Raw genomic sequence first — 15,599 nt, forward strand, 5'->3', positions numbered from 1 at the left:
CCCTCTCCTGCCGTCCCTTCCACCAGCTCTGGTGGCGCTCCACCTCCGGCCCCCAGAGCATACGCCCAGGTGGCCGCCGCCTCTTTGCGTGCCGCCCCGTCGTCCGCCCCGACCGCCGCCTTTGGACCTGTCCCTGGTGACCACGGCCCCTTCCCCTCGCTGACTAGGAGGCATGGCGTCCGTTGCCATTTGGTGCCTGCCTCGCCCCACATTGAGACCTATGTGCGGGCGTTGGCGAGGGTGGTGGGGCCTACGGCCATCGTGGCGGCCTCCAAGATGTACGGGAAGGCCGTGTTCTTCCTGGCGTCGGTGGCCGCTGCGCAGGAGGCGGTGGAACGAGGCTTGGCGGTGGGAGGCGTGTTTGTGCCCTTGGAACCCCTGGAGGACCTGGGCGTACGGGTGCTCTTGACCTCCGTTCCGCCCTACCTCCCCAACGCCGCCCTGTTGCCGGCCCTCTCCACCCTGGGGAAGCCCATTTCCATTCTGAGCTCTCTCTCATTGGGCTGTAAGGACCCTGCCCTCCGGCACATCCTGTCTTTCCGCCGGCAGGTCCAGCTTCAGCTGCCACCGGCGGCGGGTGCCGGAGTGGCGCTCGAGGGGTCCTTCCTGGTGCCCTACCGGGGGGCCCATTGTCGGGTCCACTATTCGACGGGGGAGGCCCGGTGCTTCCTCTGCCGGGCGCCGGGGCATGTCCGGAGGGACTGTCCCCTAGCCCGGCCTGGAGGGGCGTCCGAGACCCCCGGGGCCCGGGAGGGTGCCGGCCCTGTCATCGCCGGCAACCCTGGCGGTTCAGACACTGCTGCTGCCGCCGCCCCTCCTCCTTCTGCCGCGGTTCCCGCTCTGGCCGCGGAGACGGCCGGGCGGGCGGGCCTTGCCGTCGCCGACCCTGGATCGGCGGGGCATGTGGAGGAGAGGGCAGGGCAGCTTCCGCCGGCTGCGGGGAAGGGCCCGCCCCAGGGGGAGGTTTCCCTCCCCCCTGCTGTCCCTCCGACCCTGCCGCCCCAAGCCCCGAAGCCATCGCCCTTGCCCTCTGGCCCTGCCCCTGCTGACCGGCCCTCCACCTCCTCTTCCACCTCGGGGGGCTGGGTGACCGTCCGGGGGAAGCGCGGCGCCCGCAGGTCGCGGGCTCTCTCCCTCCCCTCTGATGAGGAGAGAGAGCAGGCCCCCCGAAAGATGCCGCGGGGGGCCGACGTTGTTAGTTCTGTTTCCGCGCCCCCGGACGGTGCCCAGCAGGAGGTGCCGGCCATGGAGACCGTGGATGCCGTGGCAGCGGCTGGGGAAACTTCTGTCCCCTTTGTTGAGCCCACACCTGAGGAGGCTTCTGTAGCGGTTCTCCCGGCCCTTGCTCCGTCCGTGCCCCCCGCCGCCGCCGCCGATGCCGGGGCGGCCTTTGTCTCCGTGACTGGCGGGGAGGTCGCCGGGGCCGAGGGGACCGCTTTCGCCTCCATCTTTGATGAGATCGAGGCCCTGGGTCTGACCCCGGTTACCCAGGGGGAGGACGACCCTTCGCCAGCGGGCCCCGATCCGGGTGCTGGCTTAGTCCCGCCCCCTTCTCCTGCTCCCGGTTCCTCGCCCCACTCTGCTGCCCCCGATTTAGTTCTGGGGGAACCCTTAGCCCTACCTGCCAGCCCGGCCGCGACTACCATCTCGTGCACGGCCGCCGAGCCCCTCGGGGCGACGGCCGTTGCTGAGCGGCCGGTTCCTGCCCCCGATCCTGCCCCTTCCATCGTTCCTGCCCCTGAGGCTTCCCCTGTCCCTGCTGCCTCCGTCCCCTCGGATGCTGACCTTGGCCGAGGGGAGCCGCAGTCTAGCGGCTTGGCAGCAGGAGATGGGGAGCCCGTTCCCGTCCCTGATCCTGTCCCCTCTCCTGCCCAAGTCCCTGTTCCCGCCTCGAGCCCCGCCCCTACTCCCGCCCTTGCCCCAGATCCTGTCCCCGAGGTGTCTCCTTCTGCCACCTCTGGTGTTACTGCCGCCCCCGGGGTTGTCGCATTTCCGTTGCCTGCAGACAACCCTCAGGGGGCGGTTTTCGTGCCCCCCCTTCCTGCCACTGTTGGGGCTGTGTTGTTCCCTCAGCCGCTCTCTCCTTTACCGGGGATGGGGACGGGCTGCCTAGCGCAGCAGCGCCGGAGCTCGGCCCCTTGTTTATCTGTTACCGTGGGCCGCGAGGACCCTTCAGGGGCCCCGCCGGAGGCTGGCGGCGGCTTGGCCGCTGCCTCCCCCTCCGCGCTGCGGGATGAGTTGCGCCTCTTTCTTTCGGATTCCCGAGGTTCCACGGGTAAGGTGCAGCTCGCCCTTCAGCGCTGGGGGGACTTCCATCTCGTCCTCCGGACCGTGAAGGCGCTTTTGGGGGAGGGGCGAGGGTCCGGTCGGCGGGACATCGCGGCCTATCGGCGGGCCCGCAAATTCCGCGACTCCCTTTTGTCCTTCGGAGTCGAGACCGGGATCTTGCGGGGCCCGCTGGGGGCCGATGGTCCCTCCGCCCGTGAGGATCTGCCCCAGCCCTCCGCATGACGGCTACCACCTTTGCGTCGTTGAACGCCCGGGGCTGTAGGGTGGGTTTCCGCAGGAGCCAGGTGCTCTCCTTCCTTCGGGAGGGGGGGTACTCTGTGATTTTCCTGCAGGAGACCCACACGGCTCCGGCCGTCGAGGCTAGCTGGCGGCTGGAGTGGGGAGACGGGGTTTATTTTAGCCACCTCAGCGCCCATTCGGCTGGAGTGGCCACCCTGTTCTCCCCGGGGCTGCGGCCTGAGGTGCTGGGAGTCGCCGAAGTCGTGCCAGGCCGCCTGCTGCACGTCCGGGCCCGTGTGGAGGGGCTGGTTCTGAACTTGGTCAACGTTTATGCCCCGACCACGGGCTCGGAACGCGTGCCTTTCTATCAGCGGGCGGCGGCCTTCCTCGGCACTCTGGATTCTCGCGAGTGCCTGGTCCTGGGCGGGGACTTTAACACCACCCTCGAGGACCGGGACCGCTCCGGGCCTGAGTCTTCCCAGGCAGCCGCGGGCGTCCTCAGGGAGATCGTAGACCATCACTCCCTGGTGGACGTCTGGCGCGAACACCACCCGGACGACGACACCACCTTCACCTATGTCCGGGTGGAGGACGACCGGTCGCGCCACTCCCGGTTGGACCGCATTTATCTGTCCCGTTTTCATCTGGCGCGGGCCCATGCCTCCAGCGTCCGGCCGGCCCCGTTCTCAGATCACCACCTGGTGACCGTGACGGCCTCTCTCAGTTCCGAGCGGCCGGGGCCGGCCTATTGGCATTTTAATAATAGTTTGCTGGAGGACGTGGGCTTCGTGGCATCCTTCCGGGAGTTTTGGCTGGCCTGGCGGGGGCAGCGGCGCGCCTTTCCCTCGGCGCGGCGGTGGTGGGATGTGGGGAAGGTCCGCGCGCGGCTCTTCTGCCGGAACTACTCCCGGGGCGCCAGCCGGCGGCGGGATGTTTTGTTAGGGCAGTTGGAGTGGGAGGTTTTGGAGCTGGAGAGGCGTCTGGCCTCCGGCCCCGAGGATCCGCCCCTCCGCGCGGCGTACCGGGAGAAGCGGGAGGAGCTCCGGGCCCTGGAAGACCACCGGGCCCGGGGCGCGTTTGTTCGATCCCGCATCCGTCTCCTTCGGGAGATGGATCGCGGCTCCCGCTTCTTCTACGCCCTGGAGAAACGGAGGGGGGCCAAACAGTATGTCACCTGCCTCCTGGCGGAGGACGGCGCCCCCCTCACGGATCCGGAGGAGATGCGTGGCAGGGCCAGGGCCTTCTACGCCGCTCTTTTCTCCCCAGATCCGACCGACGCCGAGGCCTGCAGGGTGCTCTGGACCGAGCTCCCGACGGTCAGCGCGGGCGGCCGAGACCGGCTGGAGCTGCCTCTTTCTCTGGCTGAGTTCTCGGCGGCCCTCCAGATCATGCCCACTAACAAATCTCCAGGCATGGACGGGCTGACCGTGGAGTTTTACCGCGTGTTCTGGGACGTCCTCGGCCCAGACCTCGTCACCGTCTGGGCCGAGTCCTTGCAGAGCGGGGTCCTTCCTCTCTCGTGCAGGCGAGCAGTGCTCGCCCTGTTGCCGAAGAAGGGGGACCTCCGCGATTTACGAAACTGGCGTCCCATCTCGCTCCTCAGCACGGACTATAAGGTCGTAGCGAAGGCCATCTCGCTGCGGCTGGGGTCCGTACTGGCGGACGTGGTCCACCCCGACCAGACCTGCGCCGTCCCGGGCCGGAGCATCTTTAACAATCTGTACTTGGTCCGGGACCTATTAGAGCTGGGACGTAGGGATGGTCTGTCGTTCGCCCTCCTGTCTCTGGACCAGGAGAAGGCGTTCGACAGGATGGACCACGGGTACCTCCTGGGCACTCTGCGGGCATTCGGCTTCGGGCCCCAGTTTGTGGGCTTTCTCCAGGTGCTGTACGCTGAGGCGGAGTGTCTGGTCAGGCTCAACTGGACCCTGACCGAGCCGGTCAGCTTTGGGCGGGGAGTACGGCAGGGGTGCCCCCTCTCGGGCCAGCTGTACGCTCTGGCGATCGAGCCCTTCCTCTGCCTCCTCCGCCGGAGGTTAGCAGGGTTGGTGCTCCGGGAGCCGGAGCTGCGGCTGGTCCTGTCGGCGTACGCCGACGACGTGCTCCTCGTGGTCCAGGACCCTGAGGATCTGGTGCGGGTGGAGGCCTGCCAGGCCGTTTATTCGACCGCCTCCTCCGCCCGGGTCAACTGGGCCAAGAGCTCTGGCCTGGTGGTCGGGGACGGTTGGCAGGCGGGCTCCCTCCCACCCGCGCTTCAAGCCATTCGGTGGAGCGCGGGTCCGCTGCTCTATCTAGGCGTTTATCTTTCCGCCACGCATCCTTCTCCGCCGGAGAACTGGCTGGATTTGGAGGCCAGGGTGCGTGCGCGGTTGCGGAGATGGACGGGACTGCTCCGGTGTCTCTCCCTGCGGGGGAGGGCGCTGGTGCTGAACCAGCTCGTCCTGTCCATGCTCTGGCACCGGCTCAACACCCTGAGCCCGACCCCGGGACTCCTGGCCAGGCTCCAGAGGATAGCCCTGGAGTTCTTCTGGCCTGGACTGCACTGGGTCTCTGCGGGGGTTCTGAGTCTTCCCCTGGAGGAGGGGGGACAGGGCCTGGTCTGCCTTCGTAGCCAGGTCCATGTCTTCCGCCTCCAGGCCCTGCAGAGGCTCCTTTATGGTGAAGGTAGTCCGGCATGGAGCACGTTAGCGCACGCCTTCCTCCGCCGCCTCCGAGGGCTCCGATACGACCGGCAGCTCCTTTTTCTTCATCCGAGAGGTCTTCTGCGAGACCTCTCGGAGCTGCCGGTCTTCTACCAGGACCTTCTCCGGACCTGGAAGCTTTTCTCGGCGACCAGGTCCATTGTGGCCACCGAGGGCGCAGATCTCCTCGCGGAGCCCCTGCTGCACAATCCCGATCTTCGTGTGCAGGTGGCGGAGTCGCCCTCGGTGAGCCGGAGGTTGGTCCTGGCGGAAACCACCAGGGTCGGAGACCTCCTGGACTACACCAGAGGGGACTGGGTGGATCCCCGCGCGCTTGGTCGGCGCATGGGGCTCTCCACCCTCGCGACCCCTCTGCGTGTACTCCAGGAGGTGGGCGCTGCATTGTCACCTCCTGCTCTCGGCTTTTTGTGGCGGGCCCTGCGGGAGGGTGTTCCCCGCCCACCCCTCACCCCGGGCCCTCCGGACCTTTTTCTCGGGCCCCTGTTCCATGAGCCCCCCCGGCTCCCCCGCTCCCATAACCCGAGCCGGCTGCGCGCTTTGCAGCCGGTTCAGTTTCGAACCGCGCCTAGGGACTATCTGTACACGCTCGTGCTTCACACGTTGCATCACCTCACCCTCGTGTCCCGCCCCGACACCAAGTGGAGGGACTATCTGTTACCTGTGGAGGGTGAGGAGCCCCGGTGGGCCAGCCTTTATTCTACCTTAGTTCCAAGGCCCGCCGGGGACATTGGTTGGCGGCTCCTTCATGGGGCCGTGAGCACGGGCGTGTACTTGGCGCGGTTCACCCCTATTCCTGAGGCCTGCCCATTTTGTGGCATTAGGGAGACCCTGGCGCACGCTTACCTTGAGTGCGCCAGGCTGCAGCCTCTTTTCCGGCTTCTCCAGAACCTCTTGTTGAGGTTCTGGCTACACTTTTCCCCGCACTTGTTTATTTATGCACACCCTGTTCGTGGCCCCACTAAGTCGCGAGACCTCCTCGTCAACCTCTTCCTGGCCCTGGCCAAACTCACCATCTATAATACCAGGGAGAAGATGTTGGACGAGGGGGTGCTTTGCGACTGTGGGGCCTACTTTCATACCTCTTTGGTCTCACGTCTCCGTGCGGAGTTCCACTGGGCAGCGTCCGCTGGCTCCCTTGCCACCTTCGAGGAGCAGTGGGCGCTGTCCGGGGTTCTCTGCTCGGTGTCCCCATCTGGTTCCCTGATTTTGAACCTCTGACCGTCACCTCGTTCCCTGTTTTTTTATTATTTGTCCCACGTAATCATTTGGTACTGGGTCCAGTGGTCCCTCCCGCTAGGCTGGGGGAGGGGCCTTTAGTAGTGGGCGGCTAAGCCCGCCCACTTCCCGGTTTGCCAATACGGCTCACTACACTGGGTTATATTATAAACAAGAAATAAGTTTATTAACTATAAAAGGTGAATTTTAAGTGAATATAAGATATAACAGACAGAACAAAGCAGATTACTGACCAAATAAAGCAAAATATGCAAGCTAAGCTCAATATACTTAAAAAAAGACGGTTACTCACCGTTGTAACTGTTGTTCTTCGAGATGTGTTGCTCATATCCATTCCATTAGGTGTGTGCGCGCCGCGTGCACGATCGTCGGAAGATTTTCTACCCTAGCAACACCGGCGGGTCGGCTGTGGAGCCCCCTAGAGTGGCGCCTTCATGGCGCTGAATATATACCCCAGCCGACCCGGCGCCCCCTCAGTTCCTTCTTGCCGGCTACTCCGACAGTGGGGACGGGGGGCGGGTTTGGAATGGATATGAGCAACACATCTCGAAGAACAACAGTTACAACGGTGAGTAACCGTCTTTTCTTCTTCGAGTGCTTGCTCATATCCATTCCATTAGGTGACTCCCAAGCCCAACTTAGGTGGTGGGGTCGGAGTGAGACATTGCTGTGTGCAAAACCGCTGATCCGAATGCAGCATCGTCCCTGGACTGTTGCACTAGTGCATAGTGAGCTGTAAACGTGTGGACTGATGACCAAACTGCCGCTCTACAAATGTCCTGTATCGGAACATGTGCCAGGAAAGCAGTCGAGAAGGCTTGGGCCCTCGTTGAGTGAGCGGTGAGGTGCGGTGCTGAGACACCTGCCAGGTCATAGCAAGTCCGGATGCAAGACGTAATCCAGGAGGATAGGCGTTGTGAGGAGACCGGTGAGCCTTTCATTCGGTCGGCCACTGCAACGAAGAGTTGCGTCGTCTTTCTAAAGTGCTTTGTGCGGTCAATATAGAAGGCCAGGGCCCTTCGCACGTCCAGGGAATGCAAACGTTGATCCTGGCGAGTGGCATGTGGTTTGGGATAAAAGACCGGGAGAAATATGTCCTGGTTGATATGAAATGGAGAAACCACCTTAGGGAGAAAGGCAGGATGTGGACGAAGCTGCACTTTATCCTTATGGAAAACGGTATAAGGGGGCTCGGATGTAAGCGCCCTGAGTTCAGAAACGCGCCTTGCTGAGGTGATGGCTACGAGGAAGGCTGTCTTCCAGGATAGGTACAGAAGTGAACAGGTGGCCAGTGGCTCGAACGGAGGACCTGTGAGTTTGGAGAGAACCAGATTGAGATCCCACGTCGGGACGGGATGACGCTGTTGTGGGTACGTCCGGTCTAAGCCCTTGAGGAATCTAACAACCATCGGGTTAGAGAATACCGAGGACGCGAGTTCCCCTGGGTGAAAGGCCGATATAGCGGCCAGGTGAACTCTAATTGAAGATATCGCCAACCCTTGTTGTTTTAGGGAGAGGAGATATTCCAATATGAGAGGAATGGGTGCCTGCAACGGGGACGTGGCTCGTTGTTCGCACCAACAGGAGAACCGTTTCCACTTGGCCAGGTACGTGGTCCGTGTTGAGGGTTTTCTACTGCTCAGCAGGATCTGTTGGACAGAGTGCGAGCATTGCCGCTCTGCCTGGGTGAACCATGGAGCAGCCACGCCGTGAGGTGGAGTGATTGCAGGTCGGGGTGACGCAGCCGACCGTGGTCCTGAGATATGAGATCCGGACATAATGGAAGCGGGATCGGTGTCTGAACCGAGAGTTCCAACAGTGTGGTGTACCAATGTTGTCTCGGCCACGCTGGAGCGACCAGAATTACCTGTGCCTGGTCTCTGCGCAATTTGAGCAGTACCTTGTGTACCAGAGGAAACGGAGGGAAGGCATAAAACAGGTGGTCTTTCCAGGGAAGGAGAAACGCATCCGAGAGGGAGCCCGGAGCTCGACCTTGTAGGGAGCAGAACATGTGGCACTTCCTGTTGTCTCGGGATGCAAACAGGTCTATCTGGGGAAACCCCCACTTCTGGAAGACGGAATGTATGATGTCCGGACGGATAGACCACTCGTGCGTCTGGAAGGACCTGCTGAGTCGGTCCGCTAGAGTGTTCTGGACTCCAGGGAGGAACGATGCCGTGAGATGGATTGAGTGGGCGATGCAGAAGTCCCACAGGCGAATGGCCTCTTGGCATAGAATTGACGAACGTGCTCCTCCTTGCTTGTTGATGTAAAACATGGCCGTGGTGTTGTCGATGAGAACTAACACACAACGGCCACGTAGGAGATTGAGGAATGCCTGGCACGCCAGGCGCACCGCCATCAATTCCCGAACATTGATATGCAGGGCTAGCTGGGGTGCAGTCCACAGGCCCTGGGTATGGTGTTCGTTGAGATGGGCGCCCCAACCCAGAGATGACGCGTCCGTGACCAGGTGCAGAGAAGGTTGTGGGGCGTGAAATGGCATCCCCTCGCAGACCACATTGTGATCTAGCCACCAGGTGAGGGAGGCCAGGACCGAGTTCGGGACCGTGACCACCATGTTCAGGCTGTCCCGATGTGGACGGTATATAGATGACACCCAGGTCTGGAGTGGGCGAAGCCGAAGTCTGGCATGCCTGGTTACGTACGTGCAGGAAGCCATGTGACCCAGCAGGGTAAGGCACGACCTCACCGTGGTAGTTGAGAAGGCCTGTAGCCCTTGAATGAGGTTCGTGATGGTGCCAAAGCGGTTGTCTGGCAGGATGGCTTGTGCACGTTTGGAGTCGAGAACTGCTCCGATGAATTCTATTCTCTGGGTAGGTTCTAGAGTGGATTTGTCCTTGTTGAGTAGGATGCCCAACTCGTTGAATGTGTGCACTATTGTGTGGACGTGAGCTTGAACTTGCTCCTTGGTGCGACCGCGTACCAGCCAGTCGTCTAGGTACGGGAACACCTGTATCCCCTGTCGACGAAGGTACGCTGCCACGACAGCCATACATTTCGTGAACACTCTTGGGGCCGAGGATAGGCCGAAGGGAAGGACTGCAAACTGGTAGTGCACCGTGTTTACCACGAATCGCAGGAAGCGTCTGTGAGGTGGGTAAATTGTGATGTGAAAGTATGCGTCTTTCATGTCGAGGGCGGCGAACCAGTCTCCAGGATCGAGGGAAGGGATAATGGCCCCCAAAGAGACCATGCGGAACTTCAACTTTACTACGAATTTGTTGAGTTCGCGCAAGTCCAAGATGGGCCGCAGACCTCCTTTGGACTTGGGGATCAGGAAGTAACGGGAATAAAATCCCCTGCCCCTTAACTCTATCGGAACCTCCTCTATGGCCCCCAAGGCCAGGAGCGTAGAGACCTCCTGTATAAGAAGTTGCTCGTGAGAAGGGTCCCTGAAGAGGGACGGGGAAGGGGGGTGGGAGGGGGGGATAGAAGAAAACTGGATAGCATATCCCCTCTCCACCGTGCAGAGGACCCAACGGTCCGAAGTTATAAGGGACCAGGCACGGTGGAAGTGGGAGAGGCGATCCCGAAAGTAGGGGGCTGGATCCTGGTGGATGGCTGGGGCGCCGTCCTCGACCGCACCTTCAAAAGTTCTGCCTGGGGCCTGAAGGTGGTCTAGGTGGCCCTTGGTTCTGGCCGGGTTGAGGGCCGGTCCACCTTCTCCTACCACCTCGCCCTCGCCTCCGGGTCGAGTCTTGTCTCTGGCGAGGCGGGGGGGGGGTAGAAGCGCTGAGGCTGCGGCCTAAATGGCCTGCGCTGAGGGCCCACAACATGCATCCCGAGGGAGCGCATGATTGTTCTCGAGTCCTTGAGGCTCTGCAGGCGAGAGTCCGTCTTGTCCGAGAACAATCCATGTCCCTCAAAGGGCAGATCCTGTAGGGTTTGCTGCAGCTCCGGAGGCAAACCCGAAACCTGAAGCCAGGAGATCCTCCGCATAGCGATACCCGAAGCCATGGTCCTCGCAGCTGAGTCTGCTATGTCCAAGGAGGCCTGCAAGGAGGTCCGAGCCACCTTCTTACCCTCCTCTACCATGGCTCCAAACTCTTCCCTGGACTCTTGGGGAATCAACTCCTTAAACTTCCCCATAGAGTTCCAGGAGTTAAAATTGTAGCGGCTCAGTAGCGCCTGTTGGTTCGCCGCTCTAAGTTGCAGCCCTCCGGCTGAGTAAACCTTACGGCCAAACAAATCGAGCCGCTTAGCCTCTTTTGATTTAGGCGCTGCCGCCTGCTGGCCATGGCGCTCTCGTGCGTTCACTGATGCCACCACCAGTGAACACGGTTGGGGGTGGGTATACAAGTACCCGTAGTCCTTAGATGGGACAAAGTATTTCCTTTCCACCCCTCTCGCTGTGGGTGGGATAGAGGCAGGAGTTTGCCATATCGTATCCGCATTAGATTGTATCGTGCGGATCAGGGGTAACGCTACCCTCGATGGGGCATCCGCTCCGAGGATATTCACTATCGGGTCGTGCACCTCCACTACCTCCTCTGCCTGCAGGTCCATATTACGGGCCATCCTGCGCAGAAGATCCTGGTGAGCCCGAAGATCTATTGGAGGTGGGCCCGTGCACGATGTGCCCGCCACTGCCTCGTCCGGCGAAGAAGAGGAAGATGCCTCCGGTGGAACAGGATCCAAAGGCTGGTCCTGGTCTCCCTGTTCCTGGGCCGGAGCATCACCTGCGCCTGGGTCCAGGGCGTCAGGCGGTGCGGACACGGAAGCCTCCATGTCCCCTGGTGGAGGCCGAGAGATGGTGGACTCCGGGGCCCTTCTGACGGAGTGACTCGAGCGAGAGGTCGAGGGTATTGGAGCCCCTTGCTCCTGATGGTACGCCCACGGGGTCCAGAACGACCAGTGAGATGGGCCATGAGAATGGTCCTCTGTCATCTCCCGCCAATGGCCCAAGTCCTGTTCCTCGGCTTGCCCTTGAGGGGGATATGCCGATCTCGAGAGGTCCTCCGAGGAGTGGGACACCGATCTCGATGGCCACGGCGGTGCCGAGAGCGTCGAGACGATTCCCGTGGGCTGCGGTGCCGCACGGTGCCGGTCCGGAGATGATCTATCTCTACGCGGTGCCGGCGATCGGTGCCAGGACCGCGACCGGTGCCGATGACCTCGTCGGTGCCGGGAGTCAGATCTGGACCTCGACGAGGACCTGGAGTATGCCCGGTGCCGGGAGCGGCCTCTCGACGTCGAGCGTCGACCGTAGCGGTGCCGAGAACTACGTCTCGACGTTGATCGGTGCCGACGATCATAGCGGTGCCGAGACGTAGAGCGGTGCCGCGAAGAAGATCTTGGCCGCGAGTACGACCGGTGCCGAGGCGATATTCGGTGCCGGGACTGCGAGCGGCGTGGGGACCTGCTTCGGGACCTGGATCGGTGCCGAGGTTCCAGCCCTTGCGATGGAGGGCGCATCAAGGCAGGTTTCCCCCTCGACTGGACCGGGCGAGTCAACGGTGCCTTCGGTGCCGGTGGTTGGGGCGGTGCCGGCTCTGTGAGAGCTATTAAGTCTCTCGCCGCCTCGAAGGTCTCCGGAGTCGACGGGAGGCACTGTATAACCGCCGGTCTCGGTGGAGACGCTATCTGCACCGGACTCAACGGCTTCGGCGCCGGAGTCGACGGTGCTGGAGGCACCTGTTTCCGGTGCTCCACCGGCGGACGCGGCTCTACCCCCGGCACTGGGGGAGCCGGCGTCTTCGGCACGGAGGCCCCCGTCTTATGGGCTTTTTTATGCCCTGGGGATAATGAACGGCGCCTAGGCACTTGCTGTGCTTGCGGTGCCGACAAGGTCCGGTGCCGGGGAGGCTTGTCCGACGCCACTCGCGTGGTCGTCGTGGCCGGTGCCGCCGGGGCACTGCGCACCGAGGCGCTAGGTGCCGGGGCCTGACTTGTAGATGGAGCGTCAGGACTAAGTGCCGCCTCCATCAGAAGTTGCCGGAGCCGAAAGTCCCGCTCCTTCTTGGTCCTTGGTCTGAAGGCCTTACAGATCTTGCACTTATCTGTTTGATGGGACTCTCCCAGGCACTTCAGACAGGAGTCGTGTGGGTCGCTCGTGGGCATATGTTTAGCGCAGGAGGCGCACTGCTTGAAGCCGGGAGCTTTGGGCATGAGCCCGGACCCGCGGCCGGGGGAGAAAGGGGGAGACGACCCCCTTAATCCCCTAAACTAGTATAACAACTAACAACTTCTATGAACTATTTTAACTATTTAACACTAAAACTGTAACTAACTATAACTGCTAATAACGAACGAAGCTAGGGAGAGTGGAGATCAGCTATGCCGCGCTCCACAGTTCCAACGACCGTCAGGGGCGGTAAGAAGGAACTGAGGGGGCGCCGGGTCGGCTGGGGTATATATTCAGCGCCATGAAGGCGCCACTCTAGGGGGCTCCACAGCCGACCCGCCGGTGTTGCTAGGGTAGAAAATCTTCCGACGATCGTGCACGCGGCGCGCACACACCTAATGGAATGGATATGAGCAAGCACTCGAAGAAGAAAAACAGGTTACCAAATGTAAATTGGAGTTCCAGTTATATTCCTTTTCAGACTGGACCCCTGCATCAGTCTGGACTCCCCCCCTTGCCTTCACTTCAGGTGGCTTTAGCAGTCTTTCTTCTTGGCAGACAGGCCATGGAGAGGAGCAGTCCCATCTACTTTCCTCCCCAACCTTAAATAGGATTTACATAAGGTGGAATCCTTTGGTTCCCAAACTTGACACACCCCCCCACCAATCCCTTCCAGTGGAAAGTTACAAGAAGTCCCAGGTAATGTTTAGTATCAGGTGACAAGACCACCTGACTCTGTAGTATCACATCGTCCAGGAGTCAGTGGCAGTATGGAGCGTCTGCAAGAAGGCCAAGCCTTTTCACAGTTCATTGTCCTCGCTGATGGGTCATCAAGCCCTGTCTGGCTTTTCCACTGTTGTACCTGAAGTGCTAGCAGTGGGCATAACCCAAAATAGCATAGTTGAAATACAGATACATAGTCAATATTCCTAACTTCAGATACAGAAATGATATTGGGATACAAATTGGATAATCACATTCAGTAAATTATAACCTTTCCAATTATATCTTACAAAACCCATCTTGCATAAAGTACATCTCAGTTATGTCATATTCACATCATAAGCATATTTTCATAAAGAATATGGAGTGAAACGTCACAATGCTGTTTTCTTTTAAAATTATACATTTTTTCTTCTGTCAGAAGTCTTTGCTGAATGGGCTGGCCCTTAACACTGTACACAAGATGCATCCCAAAAGGAGACATTAATCTGTATTCCTTACCTATTTGTTTCCTGTATTGCTCAACAGGAATTCTTGCAGCAGATGCATCCTTTCTACCCATCCTTTTTGAATCCAAAACCACTAAGGAAGGAAGGGGGGAAAGAATCACATTATTTTTAAATAATCAATTATCTAAACAAACCAATGAATTCTATGCATGTCATAGAAAGTCTTTACACAAGTAAAATAGTTATCTAAATTACATACAAAAGGAATAAACCTATACATGGTAGAAATGGTTACTAACCTTTCTGTAACTGTTTTTCTTTGAGATGTGTTGCACACGTCTACTCAGCTGTAGGTGTATGTGTACCCTACCCCAATGCACAGCTGTCAGAATTTTTCCCTTAGCGGTACCCATTGGGGCAGCACGATCACCCTCTGCTGCCTCGTGCAGGCATAAAGTGCGGAACCGCCACTGATCTCCCACAGCTTCATCCTACCGGAAAGACTCCAATGGAGAGGGGAAGAAGGGCAGGTCATGGAATGGACATGTGCACATCTTGAAGAACAAGAGTTATAGAAAAGTTAGTATCCATTTCTTCAAGTGATAGCACAGATGATTCAAAAGCAGTCCAACTGCAGGACTTGTCCAAACTTAGCAATGTCTCTAGACTGTCAAAGAGATAGCATAGTGAGAGGCAAACATATGTCATGACGACCAGGTTATCACTTTGCAAATGTCTAATATGGGAACGTGGGCCAGGTGCTGCTTGGGATCTAGTCAAATGACCCAACACTCTATCCAGAGGCTTCACATTCACCAACTGGTAACATAAGTAGATATCCAAAATGTGATCCTTTGGATGGATACAGGACAGACCTTCATTCTGTCCATCCATGCTGTGAACAGTTGTGTCGAAGACCTAAAAGGTTTAGACTGTTCTAGATAAAAAAAAACTAAAGCTTTTCTTATATTTAAAGTATGAAGCCTCCCTCACCTTTATGATCATGAGGCTTTGGGAAGAAGGTTGGTAAGAAGACTGCTTTGTTAATTTGAAAACTGGAAACCACCTTGAGAAAAAACCTTGGGTGGGGACAAATGCAAACTTTGTCTGTATAAAAATTATATATGGAGGACCTAATACCAATGCCCTCAATTCCCCCGAGTGACATAACAGCCACTAAAAATGCCACCTTTATAGAAAGGTGCAACAGGGAGAATGCCGTTAGAGGTTCAAAGGAGGCGACCCATCAGTTTTTCTAAGACTAGATTCAAGCTCCGTGGGGGAACAAGATTTTGCACCTGTGAAAACAGTCTATCCAGGCCCTTTAAATATCTTACAGACATAAGGCTAAAAAAAGAGAATGGTTATCAACAGGCGGGTGGAAGGCTAAGATAGCCACTAAATGTACTCTGATTGAACTAATCGCCAATGCTTAAGTGTTTTAGGGGCAGAAGATTGTTTCTGTTCAGCACATACAAGACTAAGACCAGAAAAGCTCCTTTCATTCTGACCCAGACAGAGAACTTCTTCCATTTAGCCAAGTAAGTACTCCTAGCTGATGGTTTTCTACTATTTAGCAGCACTTCCTGAACAACCCTACAACAGGGCTTCTCTGCAGTCATTAGCCACAAAGCCTCCGAGTCATCAGGAGAAGGGTCTGCAAATTGGGATGGAGGAGATGATCCTGATTCTGTAAAATCAAGTCCATGTGTAGCAGGAATGACAATGAGGGACTAACTGATAGGTTTAATAGCTCTAAAAAACAGTGTGGACAGGGCCATCCCCCCCATTGTTGACAGGGCCATCCCTCAGCATAAGATGAGACTTGTTCTGCTTAACTTTGCACAGAACTTTGAGCAGGAGAGGAATGGAAAGAAAAGCATACAGGAGTTC

General features: G+C 58.6%; 1 protein-coding gene across 12 annotated transcripts in view; it reads right to left on the reverse strand.

Moving 5' to 3' along the window:
• The window catches only part of TRIQK (triple QxxK/R motif containing), an 89,781-nt gene that overhangs the window by 52,391 nt on the left and 21,791 nt on the right, over positions 1-15,599 (reverse strand). For 11 of the 12 annotated variants that reach the window (XM_034763258.1, XM_034763266.1, XM_034763269.1 and 8 more), the window contains one exon: positions 13,759-13,839. In XM_034763258.1, the coding sequence (XP_034619149.1) occupies positions 13,759-13,819 (61 nt within the window). In that variant the 5' untranslated portion in view covers positions 13,820-13,839. Of the gene's footprint in view, positions 1-13,758; positions 13,840-14,005; positions 14,261-15,599 lie in introns of all 12 variants that reach the window. The other variant, XM_034763263.1, reaches the window with a different exon arrangement.

This window comes from Trachemys scripta, chromosome 2, assembly GCF_013100865.1.
Source record: "Trachemys scripta elegans isolate TJP31775 chromosome 2, CAS_Tse_1.0, whole genome shotgun sequence".
Taxonomy (NCBI): Eukaryota; Metazoa; Chordata; order Testudines; family Emydidae; genus Trachemys; species Trachemys scripta.